The sequence below is a fragment of the Anneissia japonica genome, unplaced genomic scaffold (assembly GCF_011630105.1).
Source record: "Anneissia japonica isolate Jap-2015-1 unplaced genomic scaffold, ASM1163010v1 scaffold288108_len519018_cov203, whole genome shotgun sequence".
In the NCBI taxonomy this organism is placed as follows: Eukaryota; Metazoa; Echinodermata; class Crinoidea; order Comatulida; family Comatulidae; genus Anneissia; species Anneissia japonica.
This window is the reverse complement of record NW_022728501.1, coordinates 138316-163329: the sequence shown is the minus strand read 5'-3', so window position 1 is coordinate 163329 and position 25014 is coordinate 138316. Positions and strand designations below refer to the sequence as shown.

Below are 25014 nucleotides of genomic sequence, written 5' to 3'. Positions count from 1 at the left end.
AAATGTTTTATTTAAAATAATAATTAATTATTGAATTGAACTGAATAGTACTTATTTATTCTTATTAAACCTACAGTGATCAGATGCTTAATGTTGTTATAACTGCTGTGTCATTTTAACTTCATAAAACATTCCCATTATTATATGTAATGTGTAACCACCATGTCTGACAGAAAAAAAAAGGTATCAGCCAAAAAATGATACATTCTCCTGAATTATCTAGGCTTCTCATTCACTGGCATCTCCTATTTCTCCTCTGCCTTAATTTCTTACCTTTTGGCTAATCTAATTGCTCCTTCATAAGGAGGCGGAATCATGAATACAATGCCGGGTACAGTGCCCTCACGTCCAACTGTGTTTATCACCCTCCACTTCAGCCGGTCAGAATTGTCTAAGAGGACACACTCCTCACCGCTTGAAACTGACATCTGTTTAGGAAATAAAGTAAAAAATTATACTTATTGTTGCTAATGTTTTATTACAACATAATATCCAATCATACCATTATTATTGTAATGGAGTATATCTTAAAATAAGATTACAATGGGAAAAATATGCCTGAAATACTAGCAATATAATATATGCTTACATCAATGCCAGTATAATTGCATATGGCATATACTGTCATGCGCCCAGTTAGCGGTTGTCTACGTTGCTTCAATGGCACCACTTCGTGGCTACTCTTAGCGAGATCCTCAAGGACGGATTTCAGTTGTAATATCTTGTCTTTCATATCCTTAAAAAAAAAAAAAAAATCATTAAAAAAAATTACGATGGTGACGTGACGGCATCGCAACGACGACCACATGCGACGGTGCGGAACCAACAGATAGTTTTTTTAATGAGGATCCATTTAGACTGCCACTGACAATCAGCAGATGGCGTTACGTCGTATATCGCTCACGGGAGTGGATTCGTCACAGAATGGACCTTTCTGATCTTTAAAGCTAACTAAACAACTGACCAATCACAACAGATCCAGGAATACATGATTGTCCCTCAAACACGTGTTGCTCCAGAAATGCACATGCTTTATAAGCTGAAGTGTTTTGGAACCTTAGCAACAATCACCAAGGGGCGTAGCTTAAGGGAATGGTCCATTAAAGAAAGCATTTACCTCCATCTCGAGGAGAAGATGATTTATTTCCTCTACGGTTGCTTCCACTGGACTATATCTGGAATTTAATTCCTCCTTAAATTGTATCATTCTCTGTTCACAATTTCTCGCATCATTAAAAAACTGAAAAGGAGAGAAAAATATCTTATTTTTAGTCAATAACGAATACACTAAAAAAGGTAGCACATTGGAAATCAATCAACAAACATGCGTTAAACCAAACAACATATAGTTATAAGAGATATTAGCATGAAATATGAAAAATTAGTAGAAAATACATTGAATAATAATGGCACTATACATAGATAGCTATGACAGTTATGAAAAATAAACTAAATAACCAAACAATAATAAATGGATAAAATGAAAAAAAATTGGCAACTTACCAAAGTGTTGTTGAATAAATCTTGAGGGGACTAAGATATGTGCAGAAAGGGGATAACCGCGGTTTAGAGTGATCAATGGATGTATCGCGTATGAAGATGGATGCTAAACGCGAGTGGGGTCAACGAACATTACCCACTGTCAATAAACCACATTTCAGATGTTCTAAAATCGAACATCTTTTTTATAAACCTTCTGAAAATGCACAAAAATATTGAGCAGCTTTAATTTTGTCTAAAAACTGCGGTGTTTCTGCCATTCTCTTTGTATCAACAGATACATACTGTGTATTTAGCTCCTTCACCAGTGAATATAAATCTTTTTTTTCCCATTAGGCTACTTTTGGAAGAATGCCTCCAATAAATTGTTGAGTGTAAAACATGCTAGTACAAAGAAGACAGATACCAACAGACAAATCACCAAAGGTTCACAAAACATTGAAGACACACTGATACCACAACCCACCAAAAGATAACATGTCTAGAATCATGATGAGTGATGAATTTGTATAAGTATGAACAACCAAAAATTATGTAGTCAATCAGATTTTAGAATCTGAGAACATCTGTATTATTTTCAATATGATTATAAGATGTAATTGATAAGCAATAAGTAATGAATCAATATTAATAAACATTGATTTGTTTTGACCAACATTTAAACATATTCAATCTATGATAAAATGTATGTTTAAAAATAATTTAATAAACATGGAAATGATAAATATTGTGATATATATTGATAACTACTGATTGATCTGGTAGATGATAATTGACTGATTTGATAGATATTGATAAGCATTGATTGGTTTGATAAATATTGATAAAAACTGATTTGTTTGAAAGATATTAATAACAATATTGACTGGTTTAATAGATGTATAAACACCGAAGGATACATAATAGAGATACCTATTAGTCTATACAGTAGATCATGATAAAATTATAATGTAATGTGCCAACCCAGGCACCCTGGAAATTGGGCAATTAAACAGAAAAGAGAAAGATGATGATGTAAAACTTAATAAGCAGATTTACATGGTCCTTTAGTTTTGAAGTGATGTGATCTCTGCTTTTTCATCTTGTAATTATGGTTATGGATATGAGTTTGTAAAATATCTGTAACACTGTAAATATATTTTTGTATTTTGTTTTACAGCAACTTTGCAAAATATGATTGAACACTTGGATAACAAAAAAGATAAAAAGCAAACTTGGATTATCATCTTAATATGAAAAATGGTAGATGCAAACAATATGGCCACATGCATACATGCAAATTATGTATTAGCTTTATAAAAGCTTTCTAATTGATTATAATGTTTAACTGCAAATATTTATAACATACATTATGCAAATTAGCCACATGGCAGAACGTAGCAATTCCAAAATGCACAATGCAACAAGATACAGTTGTATCAACATAAATTAACATAATGGTATAAACATGTAAATTATCAGTTAGTTTATTAAATGCATGACACATTAACAGGCAATTAATATGCTTTAATTGTAAAATAAATGTTAAAATTTGATTTGCAGTATAAATCAAGCAAAAGTGTAATAAAAAATAAAATACACATTTTCAATCTGCTTATCAAAAAAATATTACTTATTTTTTTCTTTCAATAAATATATTGCCTATAATGTGCTCATTCCAAGAAACAATAGAAAATAATTCTGTACATTTCAATAAATCTTCCACATGCAGACATATATTTATGTTTATAATAGATGGTATTGATATTGATTGATTGGTGGACTGCATGATTGGTTGGTTGGTTATTTGATTGATTACAGCATATGTAAGTATTACATTTGAAATATAATTTATGGTTTCCTTTAAAAATAAACCAAATAGATTTTTAAAGTATCAATATGTATATATCTGAATATAATAGTGTTGTTTTTCCGCAGGTATTATGGGCAAAACATATGCGAATTCTGAGGGCTAGGCCTAGGGTTACCTGATGGTATTCAGCAGCATATTTCAGCTGTGTTTCCATGGAGGCTGACAGCTGAATCAACCATGACCATTGAGACTGCATCGTTGTCATGTAGGCCTAGAAAGAGAAAAATAGAAAATATCTTATTGTTCTTCCATCTTTAAATCGGGGGGAACTAAATGAGTCTTTTAAACTTGGAATTCATAGACCTGTTTTATTTGATAGCAAAAATCATGTCATGGACTGCTGTTTGTAATCATCTTAACAAGAACAATTAAGAGCTAAAAGTATGTGAGACAAACATTAAAAATATTTAAACTTAGTCACTTATTGAAATAGTTCTTTTTTGTGAACTTCTGGGAAACAAAATTAATAGGACTTAATAATATACAAAAACTACATTTTACTATATGACAGTTGATGACACAGGCAGGGTTGGGTGTTACAACAACTTTGAATACAAAATTTCACTTCATGTTCAACAACATTTATTTACACCCTATAGTAGATATTAAATGGCAAATTAAGATAAATATATATATATATATAAAAATAGAAGTCTTACCCTCATCGTTTCGGATCCAGGATGATGATTCAAAACATACTTCTGACCTCTTTCAAGAATGGCATTAAATGGTTTTTCTCTAGTTTCAATCTCACGGAGGAGACTCTAAAATTTAACAGATAAACTTATATCTTTACGATAATTTAAAAAAAAGAAGTTATTTTCTATTCACCTTCGTCTAATCAAGCCTCACACAAAGCATCTCCATTTCCTACTCATCCCCCCCACCAAAAAAATTGATAGATCACGGATAGATCACAATCATTACATAAAGATTATTTTATAATTAACAAATTAGTAGGAAATAATAGAATTGGAAATTCTATCATAATGAAAAAGAAATTTGTTATACATATATTTTATTTTTTTATTAAATAGGGCCCTTGAATATCAGCGTTTCTTGGAGGAAGCTGAAAGTGTTACCCTCTTTAAAATATCATTGAAATAAAAAATAAAAATGGCTTACTATCATATTTCTCATACATCACTTACCATGTGGTGTTTCTCTAGTTCTTCTACATCCAAATTCTTTGCGCTCCAATCGCGAGCTGCCTCTTGATCTTCTTTCCCATCCAACCACATCAATTCTTCTGTTGCATCCTCGACGAATTGCTGAAGCACTTCAGCATCACGGCAGCGTTTATTGGCAATATCAACCAGCTGTTTGAAAGCTTCCTCAAGTTTTACCACAAGCTCAGAGTAATGCTCACGTTCGGCACCCTTTAACATGTTGCAATTATGCCGACAACGATCAACGTTGCTTTTGTAGGCTTTTATTGCTTTCTCATCAAAGCGTGCCTTGGATAGCGCATTCTGAATACTTGTTAAGTCTGTTCCATAAGATGTTTTTGAAATTTCAGCCTGGTAATGTAATGAAATTTAGAAATGATATATTAAAATAACAATGAATAAATTTCATACATGCCCTCATTATGAAATGGAATATTTTGTTCCCATCTGAAGATAAACAGCGATAATATTGTGGAAAATTGTTTTAAAATTAATTAAAACATTGAATAGTATTAAACAGTTACCAACATACAATAAGCCATAGACTGAAACAAAACAATAGGTCTTAGCTGATTTTTAAAAAATAAAATGATAGATATCTTTTAAAAAGAAGTTAAAGCTATATTCTCAAAATTTTACAAAAGTTAGTAAAGTCAAGCTGGATTAATATTGTTTTACACTAAATTGTCTCATGCTGGACTGCCAGCTAAATCATCTTTGCGCATATCATGTTTTGTGGATGTCTTTCCTAAATTTTTACAGGGTTTGGATTGATAACAAAGGGAATAAACAAAAAGGTATAAAATATTTAAGATACATCACAGATACTTACAGACTTGTTCTGGACCCAGTTGATATGCTCACTGATTGGCGCTAGAAGTTTAGGGTCAATTTGAATGGTTACTGTTTGTGTCACAACATTTGCCTGACCCGTGATCTTGTATGTTTCGATGGAAGACACTCGTTTTTCAAGATCTTCAACTCTGCAGGAAAACAAAATTATATGATGCTTGAAAAACAAAGATTCATGATCATGATAAACATTGTAATCCAGACTTAAACTTGTCAACCTCTCTGTAATACATGTTTGCCCTAAGTGACGTGTAATAGTACTTAAGCATAGTATGTTTCCAAATGTTTGCGAAAAAAAAAAAACCTTGCACATTATTCCAGAGAGAATCGAACATACGACCTCCAGATAACTAGCCTAGTGTCTTAACCACGCAACCACTGAGCTTGTGCTTGGGGGCGAATGATAAAGCCGATCCCCAAGTAGCAAAAGGTACTGCAATGCTATTTCGATGATGTTTTTCTTTTTCTCATAAAGTGCTTACCGTTTCAAGAGATCTTTCCATCCCTCATATTGACCCTCCTTCAGTTGCTGCACATTGCTAAATAGAGTACGGATGTTATTTTTACAGGTCTGCAAGAAAGGAGATCATAATAATTAGGAAAACCGAAAGGTCCACTGACTAATCTCAGATAAGAAAGTATAATACATACTCCAAGTACTGAAATGCATGCCATCGTGTTGGGATTCAATATTTAAACATTAATTAAGTCATCATCAAAAATGATGACATAATTAATGTCGAAATATTGAATCCCAACAGATGACATAAATAATGTCAAAATATTGAATCCCAACACGATGGCGTGCATTTCAACACTTATAAAAATTAAATCTGGTAACATTAACAGGCTAAAGAAAATACTGTAAAAATGTCTCCATGTGTTCTGAAAGGTAACATTTGTTTCCAATGCAGAACAATAACAATTATATATGTAAAATAAAAATAAAATAATAGCAGTATACATTGCCTTCTCATTAATGAATTTATTATGATTGTATGTCACAATCAAAGAGAACTTGTCATACTTTAATATGTCAACCATGAATAAATAATCAATTGCAATACGACAGTGACATCACTCAGAAGTCATCTGCACATGTAAGAACATTAAGTTCTCATTGTCACGTGGATTCCATGAAATAATTTGGCCAAATCTATGTTGGGCAGAAGACGGTCATGCATAAGTGAATTCGTTCTAGCATACCATCATCACGCAAATAAAAAGCTCCCCACTATTAATTCTGAGTACCTCTGATTAAAATCGCTAGCCACTAGAATCGTAGGTAAATTAGTCTTATTACAGGATGTTACAGAGAGTGAAATTATGGGATTTACCATTAGATTTCCTTCGATCACATCAATGTTGTTCTTGATATCAGCAGCAGTCATTCTTCCGGAATTGCCCTTAACTTCTTTAATTTGAGTATCAACGCTGTCAAGATCAGAGTTCACAGTCTGAATTTGGTCCGAGATCTTCTGGCCAAGTTCAGATAAATGGCGACTCCTGCAAAACAAAAAACATACAAAGTCATTGACCATGTGATACTAATGGGTACAATCATGAAAACAGGTTAGAAAATTATAATGTTGCTACACATAACACTTGTGTGTATATTGCCTATATTGAGATAATAGACTTAAATAGCATATTTTGTATCTTATATATTTAAATCAAATTCTTTATTACTACACACACATAATAAAGAGTTATTATTCACTCTAAAACAATAATATTCAGCACATGTAATATACATATATATTAATATTTTGAAAATTTACCCCATTTAAGGTATTCAATTGAAAATTATAAGAAAATATTTTCCTTGCCAATAAATGTACTCATAAGTACTGTTATTATTTTTACAATTAAATTGGGTGTGACTTATATTTTATAAATATGAGCTATATCATTGGTTTAATGAGGTGTAATAGTTTTTCCTGACCAGTCATATCTTTAATAAAACAATTTTATTTATTAAAAGATTAACATTAATGATCATCAGTATCCCTTGTGCATCCTTTTGTCTAATAAGTAACTGGTCAGTGTTTCAGCCCAAGTCTTGCCAATTAATTTTTAATAATGTAGTAATTTAATAAATAAATGTAATCATTACTTTGATAAAAGCACTTGAAGAGCAGTCTCTCTTTGTTGTTCCGCTGTAATAAGTTTTTCCCACGCTGACTCTAACTCCCGTGCATGCACGACAGATGGGGGACGCATCTGCCCTGTCTTATGGAGCTCAGTGTCCAGTTTGTGGTACTTAGCAACAGTTTTACGCAGCTCAGCAAGCTTAGCGGGGACATCTTGCGAGCGGAGCTGTGTAAGTTCTGATTGTAACTTCTGAAAATGTACAAAAATATTATAATTAAATATTTAATGAAAACATGAAGAGCCAGAATCATGTGTTAACATCAGGACCCCAAAGTTTCCTGGAAATGGTGGGTCTCCAGAGAATCTCCCACAAATATCCCATCTCCCACAAATTCACAATATTTACATGTTTTTACCAATTTTTAATGCTGTATTATCAATTGTCTCCCAGATTGACTAATATAGAATGAATCTGTCTCTTATACACATCTAGATGTGTATAAGAGACAGATATAGTATATTATATTCAATCAAAAAATTGTTAAAAAAAGAAGAGCAGTTGTTTTAAAATTAACAGCACAGGGAAAATTAAAAAGCTTAAAACATTGCAATGAAGTGCAAAGGTTCATTTACATGTAGATGCATAATGCTGATCACTGGAACAAATGTGAGCATGAGTACGATAGTTTGGGACTGCCTGTGGCAGAGCTTATGAGGTTTGTGGGTGTATCTTGTTTACCTTGATATCAGCATGTTGATCAAAGCTTCTGTCATCCATTTTCATTGTAGTCTTTTGAATCCAGTCCATGAGGGTCCTAGCTTCTTGTTGGTAGGCTTCCCATACTGGCCCAGTTGCCTGAATGTGGATAATAAAAACACATTATTTTTCTATAGTGGATAATCAGAATCTTGTCTGTCAGATATAAAAATGACAAAAACAGTTTATCAGACTTCATTTAGACACATAGCTTGTTTGACAGATACTGAAATAGCTTCTTTTCAGTAGCTTTGTGGGCACTAAAACACACATGTAAGGAAAGTATGAAGTTCAATCAAAATAAAATGTCGCCAATGAATGTCACTGACATTTTGATGAATGTCGTCTCTCACACCTATAAACTAACACAACCATTTTGTGTGAGTTCCTGATATCAACAAACATATTCAAGTGTGCACGATTGTTGTTTAGGACTTTTTGTGTGGTGTAAATATTACAAAAGTCCTTGGCAACAAATATGTGTACTGAAAAATTATATTTATGATTTTCACAAACTAACACTACTTTCTTTGTGTAGTTTGTGGTATGAGCAACAATATAAAACCATGTACTGAACATTTTTAATTTTGATATTGATTGTTTGTTAACTATTACTTTAAAGGTATACTTAATTGTACTCACAGTAACTGTTGCCGAAGAATGTTGTTCTGAGGATGTGTGCGTGGTGACCGTAGCCTGCTGGACTGGGGGTGGGGGGACTTTTGGGAAGACATCATAGAGCGAGGATACATACATCAAGATGGACTTTTCATCTGGACTGGCAACATCCACATCTGGAAATGATTCAAATGAAACAGAAATTAAAGAAGATTTTAATTGTTAATTGACTGTCGTTATTAACAGAGAAAGGAAATGAGATGAAAGCAGGAAGAGAGGAAGAGAGAGGAAGAGAGGGATTGATTAATAAATCAGCCAATTACTCAATTCATTTCTATCCACCAATAATTAATCAGTTATTCAACTAAATAAATGATTATTTCTAGATGATTTAATATTAAATGTCTTCAATGATAACCTTAAAGGGTGGATTCAAATATTGTATTTATTTTCAATTTTTATTCCTTTTAGGTATCAAACATCTTATACCGTATTCACTACCAGGAGAGAATTAAGTTTATCATGTGACCATATATAATTATGTGACTACTGACGGTATATGCAATTTTCCAGGACCTCAGGGAAGTCCACCCTGATAAATTATTGTGCATTTATAAATATAGATTATGCTCTCTGAAGTACAAAGTATCATTATGCAGCTAAGGCAGTGAAATTGTTTTAGTTGTGGAATAATAAATTTCCTAGGATCCTGGGAATAGAATGTTTTAATATGCTGACTAATAGAATGAATAATTTATTGTTGGGTTAGCAGAAACAATTATGGAACATTGTAACTGCATTACTAATAATGCACCTTGGCAGCTTCATTTTATGGACATTGCAATATAGGATTCTAAATACTAAAACTAAATTAATTAATTTTAATTTATATTAATATCTTATTACATATTTTTAACAAACCTTCAGGATCAAGCAAGCGGGGTACACCAACAGTCTCGGCAACTGAAAAGGCATTTTCCAGATTACCTCGATGATTTCTTGGATTTAGGCTTTTAAAGTCTATAAGATCAGGTCTGTAGAACAAAAGTAATTTATGTAATTAAGAATATCATTTTTATTAAAGTTTCTTTTTCAGTCATGTATTTATGCTGCAGCGGTTCCTTCCATAGACTGTTGAATTTGTACTATTAGTAATAAAATATTATATATATTTTCTTTGCCAAGTAGAGTAGTTTTAAGCTAAGGATTCCAAATAGTAAATTTTGATAAATAAGTGTACCATGTGTCCACAGGCTTAAATAAGTAGCATTAAAACAAGCATAATTTGTGAACAGCTAAAAACAATAATATTTTACCTGTTTCTGTGAAGGACAGCATTAAATGCTAAGCCATCGCGCCAACTTTGACCGAAGTTATTGATAGTTACTCCAGGATAGCCTTCGGTCACACACTTTGCCCAAAACATTAGGCCATCCTTAGCCTGGACTTGTTCACCCACATGGCTCTCAACAACAATGTCAGAGATCTATAGAATCAACAACAAAAATCTTTCTATATTAAATAATGTTTCTCAAAATGTATTATTGCCGAGAGAAATTTACAATAATATTCAAACATTTAAATAATGTCCTAATTTATTAGCCACTAATCTACCACACCATAACCAAATTGTCAACCACCATACCATAATTCAATTTAATATTTATCATAAAGTTGCCCATTCATATTATATACAATCAGTGTTAATTAATGAGACCACTCATCTCATCTATTATGACAGATCAAAACAATGTATTTGTGTCTACCCGACCATGTCGAAGGACAGGGTCCTCAACTGTATGTCATCAATAATAATGAACAAATATAATACAAAATAAATAAATGCCTTATTCAAATATTTTGGAAAACCACATTAGAAAAGGATGTTTATTTTTGCTTTATGAAATGAGCCTAAATAAAACAAGATTTAAACATGAAATGAATTGGAGAGAATAAATGGCTACATCAAACCCAAGATTATGCAAACCCTTCCACGACATCAGCATGGTATCATAATAATATTATAATTCAGTGCATACTGCTCACTCAAGGTATACGAAAATGCAATGTGTCATTAACAGTACACTGCAGGGAGTATGGGAAGATGTCACGACACACTCTGCAGGGAGTCTAGCAGGTGTAGCATAGCAACTGAAATCAAGGAGGCATCATTAGGAGATTAAATGAAAGGAAGTGATCACTTGTAAACACATTAAATATTCTTAATAGTTCCAAAAGTCATAGAGTAATGTTCATTGAAGCAATAACAAAAACTGTAAATAATACTGTTGTTTACATTTCTCTATAAGTAGGGAGCTTAACAATATTTGTATTAAATTTGAATTAAGATTCAATTTTGTATTAGAATATATTTTTATTTGTTATAATTCATATACTTATTTAAACTTACTCTGATATACAGTATTTCAGATTTTAATAGTCCTATAGGGCATTTTCAATGATATTTTGTGTAAATTTGAAGCCAAAAGGAAATGGAAATTAAGGAATTAACGTATTGAAAATGGTATAATATCAGAGAAAAAAAAATAAGATACAAATTTTTAAATGAACACAGTAAAATGTCCATTTTTCAAATGTCGTCGAAATGAGCAAACATGTTTTCATGACGAATAAAAGAATGTGTTGGGGTCAACAACTTTGAAGCTACATAATCGCGAATGCATGTAAATGTAAATTTAGTTAGTCTAGCGTGGTATACCAGTCTACTGCACTATCAGTTTGTGTTAGGCCTGGCCACCATCAGCCTATTGGCGCTCAATGGTGGAGGATAGCTAGGCCTAGTGGAACTGACACCTGACCTGATTTACACATTTTTCAATTTACGAATACCCCTTGGAACCATCTGATAATGGATGTCTTACTGTAGATGTAAATATACCAACCAATGACCTAAAAATGCCGAAAGTGATCATAGAACCAAAAACAGTGATGATTTTGTAATGATATTAATTAAAGATACAAAAAATACTTTGTATACTGCCATGGAGAGACAAAAAATTACAAAGGCAACCACCTAAAAAAAAAATGTGCATTCTTAAAACACATAAAGCGAGTAAAAACTACCAACAAACGTAATCTCATTGAGACAATTTTGGTTAATAAAATCAAGGAACAACCTTCAAGAAAACAAAAGAAATATCTTACGTGTTGGAATGAGCAACTTATGATCTTAAAATCCATAGACAATTTCAAATCAAAAGTATCTAAAACAATGCAATATACTGTAGCCTCCAGTGTATTCCCCTTACTCAGTGCTTGGAATGCAGTGGGCTTGAGCTGTTAATTATTTGTCGTAGATTTTAAAACAGCAGACAGCAGATGGAAAGTTGGGAGTTCATTTCTTATTTTGAACATAATCATTGAAATCACTCATTGCATGGGATCAATAAACAGCGAAATGCTTAGCAACGCAGCTGCACTCAATGATAATATATCATTGAGGTTTATCATTGTCACAATCAGTTGTATTCATTCAATACACATGCATTAATTTTTTTTCTTGTATCTCAATTCTCAATACCAATATAAAAATTTGATAGCTGTTTTGGCCTATTTTTAGCTGTTTTATTGGTAGCCACTTTATTTTGCACAATATTTCATAATATGACGAATATGAATATTATTATCTATGTTAAACAGGTAAGCAGGTGAGAAATGAAACTGCATCACTGAACATAAAAAGTCTAAAGAATGTAAATAGGAAAATTAATACCTAAGAGACAGTAGTAAAATTTCTATAACTAATTATGCTGTCTGGAGTGACTATATGATGGCATGCACCCAAATAGGCTAGACATACTGTACATGGGAAGGGGAGGGGGAGAAATCAACTGGTATAAATGTTTTTATATAATAAATCCTTTTTAAAATGTACACATAGTGACAAGCTAACAAGTGAGTTTTACCTGAGCATCTGAACTACATTGACTCTGGCGATCACTCGCATCTGAGCTTCTGCTGCTTAACCGAGCCTCATCATGAAGAATTAGTGGTGAATCAACTTTCCTATGCTTCTTGCGCCTTTTTAGAGGGCGTGCTTCATCTATAACATTTAGTGACGCAACAGAAACAGGCGCGTAGAGATCCTCTCTGGAGCTTGTTGTACCACTACAGCATTTGAGCTTACTGCTTTGATTACCCATAACGATTTTTACGTTGGATATAATACAAAATGTATAGTGTACTCCGGACACAATCTCTAAACGTTATATTCTGTAAACTTCATGTATCAGTACAGGAATATATTTCTCTGCATGTCTTCACAATTAAATTAACATGAGTATAAAACATAATGACTGTTATGATAACATAGTTTTATGTTATCAAAGCATATTTTTTAATTAATCCAAGAACAATTTCTTTGCACTTCTTCACTGATAATAAATTGAAGAAATGGAACAAACAACAGTGAACTTGTTTTCTTCACAATATCTAATTAATTATTTACAAAGAAGTGTCGCTTTGGTGACATTAAATCGTTTGCTATAAGCAAAAAAGCCAATCTTCAGGTATCATACAATAGTAATAAAATTCCACATAGTACTGTAATTACTCAACCGTGAAATCCACACTCTAACATGACATACATCAGCCGACTTCTTGGAGCAATGAATAAACACTGTGAACATTATCCCCTCACGTTAAAAAAAGCCAAATTCTCGACCAAGTGATCCATATCAACCTCACAGATTCATTTAACACTCCTATCTCATTTATCGTATTCCTCTAGCCTGGTTAATTTTTGCCAATGTTGGAATCAAATTGTTACATACACAGCTACAAATAACCAAATATTTTGTTATCAAATAGTTTGTAAATCAAAGACGGAATGTATAATAAAATCAAGGAACTAGTACTGCGTTCAGTGTCACGAGAGAGAAGTGCTCCCTTGTATTATGGTGGAAGCAACAATGTACGGCAACCAAATCGTCTGATGAAATTCAACTAAAATGTAGAACATATATCAGCTAAAATACTGTTTGAATGTAAACAACTTGAACAAAATGTCTTTAAGATTTAAATCTCAAAGTGTAATTTTTTAAATGATTAAAAAAATCATCTTCAGAGATTCATCCTCGCATCTACTCTTTGATGACAATCTGTAAGAGTGGCCTTCTAAACATCACATTGATTTCAGTATAGCTTAATTCCAGATAAATGAAAATATCCCATGCAGATGACTCAATACTTTCAGATTTACAATGCTATTACCTTCAAAACAGACATGGTATCAATTGTTTATAAAATAACTATCAGGCTTCTCCAAAAATAAATCAAATATAAGATTAACAGACATAAGAATTTCCTTATAGCTATGTTTATACTTCAACCAAAGGTTAATATCCATAAAAAAAAAACAATGAAATGTGGCAAAATCTTTTCCGATATCAAAAATGTTAGTATATCTTTAATCACCAGATGAGAGATAATCCACAATTAAACGTTATCAATTTTTCCCCACAGTAGAATGATCAATGTAGATTCAAAGTTGCAGCAGTCCGAAGTCTATGTAAGCATGAATTATACAGCTTCATGTTCCGAGCATCCGGCCTAGGCCTGTCGACTGAAGTTGAAAAATGGCACAAACAGGCCTAGTGACAGCAAGGGGCTTGTCAATGAGATATGAAAAATAATTGCCCACAACCAAGAGCTTGCACTGCAGTATATTGGTCTGTTTTGATCAGTCTGTGCACTGTGCTATAGCCTGATGAATCCTAGCCTGTCCACTGGACTGAGTGCAGCATGTTTAGTTAATGATGCTTCTCACTGTATCACCTCAGCAAAGGAATCTTATTGATTTTTCATTATCCCTCTCGCAGAAAAACATGAAGGCTGAGTTTACTCGCACAATGATATGAAGCTCGAATGATTTGTTAGCAGTGCAGTCTGATGTCATATTTATTATATTAAATGGTTTGGCTTAATGAAGTATGTGGTTTAGAAGGTGATATGCTTGACTGTACCTCATTAATATAAAATACACATGGCCTGAAAGTATGTAAATTGCATACTTCCCAGAATTCAAAATATCAATGACATTAATATTTAATACGATACATTCTCTATGCAATATTTTAGTTCAGTTGCACAAATACCCGTATTATGTGGTTTTCAAGTCTGTAACGCTTCACAGCACTTCATTAACATAAGTTACACATGGCGTTAGAAAGGGTTTATCACATATTTCCCAGAAGTCAAAATATCAATAAAGAGGTGCTACTGTAACAGCATATTGGTGATCGAGTCTGCAAGCCTACAGTAATTTAAATGGTTAATTTTTTATTATATTCATTGTTAGTTTTTCTAAATAAATATATTGTTTCTCTCAATAATTTTACATATTCATTTTATGTCACATTACCATATTTCAATTCTATATACATTTCATAGTTTTTTCATGAGCTTGTACTATCAATCTAGGCCTATGGAATAAATATGTTATGTTCTGCCATGCATAATGTACAGGTATGACAAATTATTACGCATAAGCATTTTCAGATTTGCAAATGGGTGCAGCCATTAAAAGGTTTATATTTTAAGCTGAAAAATATTTAATAGCAAAACATTGACAAATGTAATGTTGATGTTAATTCTGTAACAGAAATTGTCAACCAATCAGTCAATCAATTGATTATTTAAACAGCACACACATCCATCCCTATGGGATTTGCCCTTTGCACTATCACCTCAAAATTACCAAAAGCCATAATGCAAAAAAAAAAAAAAAAAGCAAAAAGCAAAAAAAAAAAAAAAAAAAAAAAAGGTAAAAGAGTTCTATTTTGAGTTTTCTATTTGTTCCTGTTTCCAATGGATTGCCGAAAATAAAATAAACAAATTAAAATAAAAATATCAAGAGCACTTGCACATTTCATGTGCACAGGAGCATAACTTTACCTTTCAATTCTTCATGTATGGATGTAAGGAGATGCCTTGTTATTACAGTGAAGAAAATTACAATTTACTCAGGTTGAAGATATAATTGCATATTAAAAGAGCAAAGATGTGAGGAAAGGAAGCAATTGTAGGTCATTTGTTCTTCATGAATCTTCTAAAAAAGTCAAATTTACCAGAAGGAAAATATAAGATAAAATATTTTAAAAAAATCACCAATTAATATATTTAGAAATACCTTTATCAACCATTGTTAAAGACAAGCTAATACAATTTTAAAGATCAGTGCAGTCATTATATGAAAGCATGCACTAACTGGTTGCCAATCAACCAATTGGTTGGGAAGGGAATATATAGTACTAGTAAGGGATGGGCATGATTGAAATAGAAAACAAATTTTCCATACTAAAAAATTCAATGAGTTATCAATACATATAATCAAATTTAAAATAAAAAATGATTCTCAGAATTATTAACGAATATAAATTATTACGTTTTCTGAATTTCCATTTTTCCAAAGCAAAAGGGGGAACTAATGGACCATAAAAAGTTATGTTTATTTAAAATCATAATTATCAGCGGGTGACAGATTACAAAACAAGGTATAAATATATTTCGCTTAATTGATATATTTTACACATGTATGTAATAGAGGGGTCTTTATGTCCATCTTTCTTAATTGATTGACATCTTTATCAAGCTAAGTACAGAGGAGGTCTTTGTGCCCATCTTTCTTTAATGATTGACATTATTACTGCTCTTTACTGCTTTCCGTAACAGTTCTACAACCATTTGGGGAGCAATAGCTGTCAGTTACAAACCATTACACTGACTAAAGAGCGAATACCAAGGGTCAAAACAAATTACTCCACAGTCTAAATCAACCAATCAACAAACAGCTCTTTCATTTGGTAGGACCAGAGTAAAATCCACTTTGTTGCATAATGTATCTCTACCGCTGGAATAAAAATGGTTTGATGGATGACTGGAATGATGAAAATGAATATATTTACCTTGTATTTTGTATAATGAGGATGAAGGTAATGATGATAATGTGAAAAAGTATGATCATCATCAATGTGATATCTATGACCACGGTAATGATGACTATGAAAATTAATGAATAAAATAATGAAGAGGACACTGATGGTAGTTATGAGAATGATAACTACCATCATTCTCATAACTACCATCAGTTATGAGAATGATAAGAACTAAGCAAATTATGAGGCAAACAATTAAGTTATTAGTAATCATATCATTTTCTAACAAAGTACTAAGTTTGCCTGAAATGAATTGCCAAGAGCATTAATTAGGTCATTACACAGGTACCTAGCAACCAGTCAAAAACAATCTGTAGCCAATGATTTTCATTAAATCAAAACTGATTACATTTGTTAAGATCAAAGCAGTTAATTAGGAAGATTGGATTTGAATAGCTTGGTGTTGTCTTCCAATCAAAGGGTCCTAGGTCGAAATACTGTTACACTATAAAAAAATTGTTAAATATAAAATTTTATCCACCATTTTTCACAAATTAAAAAGCAAAATTTACCACAAAGAGAAATTCACATTTTAAAAAAAGTATATTTAAATAAAAATATTCCCTAGAAATATCTAACAAACATTTTAAAATTTTAAAACCATTGAGAAAAAAAAATACAATTATATAAAAAAACATGCAAAACCGTACCAATTAATGAAGAAAGAAATAAGGTTGAGATAAACCAAAATCAAACCTCCAATATTAATAAATTACCATGTGTTATCAATAATTAAAATCAATCTTCCATATTATAAAATCACCATGACTTATCAATAATTAAAATCAATATTCCATTGTTTCAATTTCCTTATTAACTTAAAGCCAACTTACATCAATCCGTAAATCGACAGACCATGGATTATCCATCTTAAGCAGACTACTGTCAACCAGCTTAGAATTCACCTTCAAGAAATGAATAGACTCAAACCATATTTCTAATTAATATTTTAGCCTAGGCCTGGCGATTACAACCGTATCACAGAGTCATGGGCAGCTTGTCCGCGCTAGGAAAGCCCTATCATCTTCTGTTAGATGTCCAGATAAAAGGGCCTAGCGATGAAGTTTTCGACATGCCTATTTGATATTATCATAACAAGCTTATAGTATTGACATTACAAACTTTGTAAGCACAGTATGACAACCATCTGCCACTGACATGACAGGCTATTAAAGGCTAGCAACTAGATAGATCCAAAACTATTAAGCTTCTGTCCGTAAAAAATAATATAATATCTAATTCATTTTACTAGAAATTTAATAATTAAAAAACTTAATTACTTAAAACTGTTTAAATTTGAGTAAACATAACCTGCCAATGAACTAAAGACTTTCTGTCAACCATGTGCATTGGCACGCCCTCTTTTCATTAACCAGTGCTGTGGGCATCGATTCAAACTACGGAAGTACCAATTATATATCTTTAGTTGAATATTTTTTATTTTAAGAAATATTATTGATGTTTTTTGAGAAATATCAACATATAAATAAGCTATTGGTGGACTAAGAGAATGTTACATAAGGCCAGTGACATCATCACTGTGTTTGCTCCACACTGATCAAATATCAGATACTGTAGATGGAATTTCTGATATGAATGCAATGTCCACATAGACAAACCAAGTCGTAAATATCAATGAAACAAAGACACAAAGAAAACAGACAGATGCTTTATTTTCTAGGCTATAAATAAAGGAGCAAAAGAACTCAAAATTATATACAAAAAGGTCTAAACTCACTCAAGGTCTGCCCTAGATGCTATAAGGTATTTCAAATATTGCTTAATAATTAAATGGAATTTGATAGTAAAAACAATAAAGTTGTATCTATTGTAGCTCATGGATTATAATAATATAATTTAATTTAATAATTTAATTTGGTGTTCAATGTGTTCCATGTGTTTGATCCAATGACCCGGGGTAGTAATGTGAGGCGCTTAGAGGCTTTGTAAAGGCATGAAGCGCTATATAAGAACGACATATTATTTATTTATAGGTGCTTTTTCCATAATTTACTAGTTTAACCTGTTTCATGAAGAATGAAGAAAATCATGAACAAATAGAAACATTGCAGATCCTCCACACACTCTCAGTATTTGGTACAAATAATTCCAGGCTATTATTGAGTACTTAAAGCTGGCAGCACATGCGTTTTATATTCTATTGTAATTCCATTTTGATACTCGATGATGTGTATGCGGACGTGTGATGAAAGACTGACGTACATTTACCAAGTCAATCGTTTCGGCCAACGACCATTCCAGATTTCAGGAGAGAATTGAATGCTTAGACATGTGCAGATGAACATGACGTCATTCGTTCTACATTGTAAGTCTACATTGTAAGTCGTTGCAAATTGAAAGCTCACTTATAATAATCTCAGAATTACCAAAGCTTCAAAAACTACTAAAGGTTGACATCATAAGAAAAAAAAGAACAGAAACACCAGCAACAAAGGGTTCGTTCATTTTACATAACATTAGCAAGGTTTCTTAGGAGTACGCTTACCTGAAAATGTAGGATGATAGTCCACACAAGGCCTAGCGTAAGCTTCGGGTTGCCATTGACGATTTCATCACTCCTGATGTTGACTAACATAACCTATCAAATGTAAGAAATTAACGAAAAATAAATGTTTTTTATTTTTTAGTTTATAACCAAACTTATCTAATAATCATGTACTTGATTATATTCAACTGATTATACTCCCAAAAAAAGAATAGCAATACAGTACAGGATGAAAGGCTACATAATAATCATTACAATATCAATTATGATTAAACACCTTGAATAATTTGAATTTTGATTTGAATAATTATTTGCTTTTACCTTCTTTTGTTGCAGAAACTTGAGCGCATTCCCAACATTCTGCAGGCGATGGACACGTAGTCTTCCACGCTCACGAGGCTGTTGATGAAAAGAATCGTAAATTTATCAGAATTTGATGGATAAATATCACTCTGTTAATATTCACTAATTCACTAAAATAAGGCAATACATTTTTATACCCTAAAACTTCATTATTTAAGGATCTTTAGAAGCAAGTGGGAAAACATATGAATAAATTTTGTATTCCCATAATGACAATAAAACCGTATTTAGGATATATTTCTACCGTAAAAAAAATTAAATTTTATACATGCTAACAAAAGGAGGGCACTTTTAAACATTCACTCGAGATCCTAATGTGTGGTCTTACATAGAAAGCAATGATGCCATGCAAACAGTTCAATTAATTTGATAATGCTCATGTTTATTTAATTGAGAAGAAGTAAGTATTTAATATTTAAAAAAAGAGCCTGATTTGGAATAAACACTTCCCTCAATCAAACGCCCTGGAAGCAACATCATTCTCAACAAATTTTATTAAAGTTGTACTCTAGTAGAATTGCATTTTTTTCTAACCTGGTTGGGATTAATTAATCGCATTAACACTTTGACAGTTAGTTCCACATTTACAGAGAAATTTGTGGGTGTTTGAGTATAGGTACCATTTTACACTAAAAAAAAATGCAGGCCTTCCTCAAAAATTCCCCCTCAAAACCCTTTCAAGCAATAAATGTTTAATTGAATAAATACAGTAAAGTAGCATACTTCATTAAAACCTGTTTTTATATTATTTAGATTTCAAAACGTATTTTCCAATAGGTGCCTACATGTTTTTCTTCTATTTTCTCAGTAAGTGAAATTAGTGAACACTGCCCTCTATACTCTGCTGATACGGCTGAATGACACCTAGCCTATTTGCATAATGTAGCTGCTGTCACATGGTAATGGGAAATTCCCTGGCATAACCTACCTAATTAAGGGGATTACTTTATTTTTTCCAGATGTGAAATAATACAAAAATCAATCTTGCGTTAAAAAGAAGCAGAAAATGGGTTTGAAAGCTACAACCAGAATTCTAATATCTCTACTATGTTGATAACAACGCCAAAAATATTTTATGCATCGATTTCAATATGTCAAAGGGTGTTGTTAAGTATAATGTCATAATAAAAAAGCACGTATTTCACTGTACGCACAAAAATGAATAGGTCTATTCATCTAGTTTCCATCATCAACAATAAATAAGAGTAAAAACGACATTATTAGTTTATGTACAGTAGAGCATCATGTGAAGAATAAGTGGTGAATGACAAAGTTGACACACTGTACTTATCAGCATTCCTTGTCCTATGTGCCAATTTGTTTATGTACTGTACACTTGAACATGAATTCAACAGACTACAGATAAAAATTCAACTTCAATTTTTAATGTCATTTATCGTTGCATATCCCATTTTCCTTGATCTGCATACTGTACTTACAATTTTCTCTCCTGATAAAGCTTCTAGTAGGGAGATAAGATTATGGCCGTCCCGAAAATCTTTGTATAGGTCACTGATTTTCTTGTTCACCTGAAAGAAAAAAATAAAATTGATATAAATATTAGAAAATACTTATCTTCATCTTAAAATACAAATGGAAGATTTATAACATTATAAATTATGAATACAATGTTTGTATGAATTGAAAGTTGAAGTGAATTTCATGTCAACATTTTAATATTATGCGGTGATGTGATGATGGAAAATGATGATAGTTACAATGGTCATGTGAGCATAATGAAGATGCAGATGACTAAGAAGACGATGAATATGCAAATGATGCAAACGATGAATAAAAAAAGATGAATATGATCACAATAAATATCACGATGGGTAATGATGGTGATGACAATAACGGCAACGATGATTGACAGTGATGATAATGATGAAGATGATGATAATGATGATATTAAGGATTATGATTACAGTGATGGTGATGATGATCATGATCATGATTATAATGAAATAATAAGATTATGTAGTGAAAAAAGGGAAGAAGAGCATACATAGAAGAGTATGAAAAGATCAAGTAACAAGTTATTTTCCATATATGGCATTTAATTTACAAAAATAACACTAATACATCGAAACATGTAAACATCAGAATGACACCAAAAATATAGCAAACCACACATGGAAATTCTGTTACCACACTTTCAAGGTCAGAAGTATCATGCATCATTTAATTCATAAAATGATGATTCATTAATTCAGCTTGAACACTTCACAATCAAGTATGAATCAATGAATCAATACATTTACATACATAATGTAAATGTCAATCTCATAACCAATCTAAGAAGCCCTATCCAGACTATCAAATTTTATATAACAAAAACATGTGATATGCCTAAATATGGTCATGATGACATCACATCATATTGTTCTATATCATGTTCTATATTGGCATATAACAGTATTCTGTCGAAGAAAATTTGATAATCCGGACATACTGTAGCTTTAATGTTTTCCATTTGTCAAATAGATACCATTCTATAGATCTGTTTTTTTCATTTCGGCATTCTTTCATACCTGTTCATATTTACATTGTAAACACTAACCTAATAACCAATTTAGGAGTATTAGCTCATACGTCCATATATTTGTTATGTTTATTGTAAGTTCTATTAAGTTAAAGCTTTATTATCCCCTGAAAATGACAAAAAAATCATTAAAAAATCACTTTGAAATTAACTTATTTTGCAATTACATAAACATTATTAAATTGAGCATAGAAATTATTGAATATTAAAAATGTGTACCCTGATCTTTATGCTGGATCATAATAAGAATAATAGAAGCACTTCAAGTGACTGGTATATAATCATTTTAAAATTATGTAAAATTATGGTTAAACATTATTTAAATACACTAATTTCTATGTTCAAGTTGACAATTTTATGTTACTCCAAAATGAGCAAGTTAATTTCAATAAAAATGATTTTTATGGTACTTTTGGTATATTTTTTGTCTTTAAAACATTCTTTTTTAAAAATGTTTTGGTTTGTCTATTCATATTCCTTGACGGTGCTCACTCACTGCACGTCCGTTCAAAACTGGCGACTTTTAAAGTTCTGATAACAAAAAGAACAAGAACAAAAACAACAAAAACAATTTGCCTTGAGATAATAGTAGTACTGTATATTTTGCATTAATGTACACTTTACTGTCTCAACAAACTGATATTTCTTTTAAATTTATTTATTTATCAGGATGTGTTAAGCATTTCAGGGATGTTCATTTATGTTGCTAGATGCTGCTGACTCTTCCATTTTGTTTTTGAGGGGTGTTCTCCCTTGGGAGGAAATCGGCAATTAGTTGGTTTATCAAGGCAAGAATTCACAAAATAAAATTTACATTTATTTTGTATTCAACAATGCTTGAAGAGGGATCGGTCTCATGATACATGAAGCTATAAAGCATTGAATATTAATATTTGACAGTTTAACAACAACCAACAATAGATTTATAGGGCTAGAGTAATTATTACCATAGCCTTTAATGGTGAATTTCTGGTAATGTTAATTTTGTGACGATAATGGACAAATTATACATCCCATGAAGAAAAGGTTATCTGCTTCAAAATATAGGCATCATCATTAACAACAATACAAAAAGTCATTATTGATGTTTTTTTACATTAAATAATAAGCAGTCAAGAAAGCATTTTGAGTCTTGTGCTTTTAGAATTGCGGGTCATTATTCACAATCAGAGGCCAGTTACTAAGCCCTGGAGTCATTAAAATATCTCGCATATTGGTGCCTGGGATTACTGTGCAATGTTTTAGAATGTACTTAACAACAATATCATGTATTGTATTGTATTGTATCATGCACATGCCAGTCTAAAAATACTCTCCTAAGAGCACTGGGGGTCCATCATGGCAAAATGAGTAGTACTGTTATCAATATAGCAGGAAGTGTTTTGAAACTTTTGGGAGAAAGCACAAAAGCATTTACTGTATAAACATCTTGAAAATTGCCCAATCCTTTAATGAACACTTCTCTTAAAATTTTAGTAGCCATCCTACAAGGACATTCCTTCCCCTACTGACATTAGGCCTTCTGAACTGGATGAAGTTCCTCCAATTCAAACCTCACCGCAGATGGTTCTCCAATTGATTAACAAATTGAAGTTCGGGAAAGTTCCCCGGATCTGACAATATTACAACTTCTATGTTGAAATTAAGTGCTATATATGTATGTGAGCCATTATCTAAAATGTTTAATATCTCACTTGATAAAGGTATGTTACCAGACGATTGGAAACATGCCAATATAGTTCCAGTGTATAAAAAGGGAGAGTGAGCTTGTGTTCGGAATTACAGGCCAATATCTCTGCTCTGTTGTAGGCAAAATGCTCGAAAGAGTAGTAGTTGACAACATTACATCATTTATGTTAGACAAAGGGCTTGTCTCCAGTTTTCAACATGGATTCATTAAGGGCCTTTCTTGTTCTACTCTCTTGTCGTCAGTGATTCACCATTGGTCTGCAATTCTTGACTCAAGATCCCCTCCCCATATTGACGTAGTGTTTCTAGATTGGAGCTCTGCATTTGACCGGGTTGATCATTCCGCTCTTCTGGCTAAACTTTATAATTATGGATTTTGTGGCTCGCTCTGGAGGTGGCTTCATTTTTTTTTTATTGGGCGCTCTCAAACAGTTCTTTTTCGGGGTCAATCTTCTCCTGTTGCCCCTGTGACCTCTGGGGTCCCCCAGGGGTCAGTCCTTGGGCCTATTCTTTTTAATTTATTTATCTGTGACCTTCCTGATACTATCCAATCTACTATCCCTCTTTACGCCGATGACACTCTTCTTTATCGTGCTATTTTCTCTTCTAATGATGAAGCCATCCTCCAGAGTGATCTCGACCATGTTTGTAGGTGGAGCGAGGGGTGTGAAATGTCCCTCAACCCGAACAAATGTAGAGTAATGCGAATCACTCGATCAACTAGTCGAGCACAATCTCCAAAAAGTTATCACATCAATGAAGCTTGCCTTCAGCTCACTTCTACTCACAAGTACCTTGGTGTTAACATTGCATCTAATTTATCATGGGGTGCTCACGTTAATGATGTCACTTCCAAGGGTCTGAAACTTGGCTTTATTAAGCGAACTTTGAAATACAATCACTCCGAAGCCTTTATCAAATTATATAATTCCCTCGTGAGACCAATTTTAGAGTATGGAGTACCGAGTTGGTATCCATTTCAAGCTGGACATTTGAAATCTATTGAAAAGGTTCAGAGAAAAGCAACTCGTATGAGCATCCCAAATGAACTCAGATCTGTGTTAAGCTATGAGGAGAGATTAGTTAAATTTAACTCTATGAAGGCTAGATACGATTT

At 32.3% G+C, this 25014-nt stretch overlaps 1 protein-coding gene across 1 annotated transcript in view; it reads right to left on the bottom strand.

Annotated features, from left to right (window-relative positions):
• The window catches only part of LOC117114196 (microtubule-actin cross-linking factor 1-like), a 69906-nt gene that overhangs the window by 24012 nt on the left and 20880 nt on the right, over positions 1-25014 (bottom strand). Inside the window, exons 3-19 of the mRNA XM_033257787.1 lie at positions 21106-21195; positions 19625-19702; positions 19304-19396; positions 10159-10328; positions 9764-9876; positions 8867-9018; positions 8207-8323; positions 7490-7716; positions 6711-6879; positions 5856-5944; positions 5354-5504; positions 4504-4872; positions 4012-4116; positions 3468-3563; positions 1118-1240; positions 590-736; positions 274-428 (exon numbers count right to left, since the gene is read on the bottom strand). Of these exons, the coding sequence (XP_033113678.1) occupies positions 274-428; positions 590-736; positions 1118-1240; positions 3468-3563; positions 4012-4116; positions 4504-4872; positions 5354-5504; positions 5856-5944; positions 6711-6879; positions 7490-7716; positions 8207-8323; positions 8867-9018; positions 9764-9876; positions 10159-10328; positions 19304-19396; positions 19625-19702; positions 21106-21195 (2444 nt within the window). The remainder of the gene's footprint in view (positions 1-273; positions 429-589; positions 737-1117; positions 1241-3467; positions 3564-4011; positions 4117-4503; positions 4873-5353; positions 5505-5855; positions 5945-6710; positions 6880-7489; positions 7717-8206; positions 8324-8866; positions 9019-9763; positions 9877-10158; positions 10329-19303; positions 19397-19624; positions 19703-21105; positions 21196-25014) is intronic.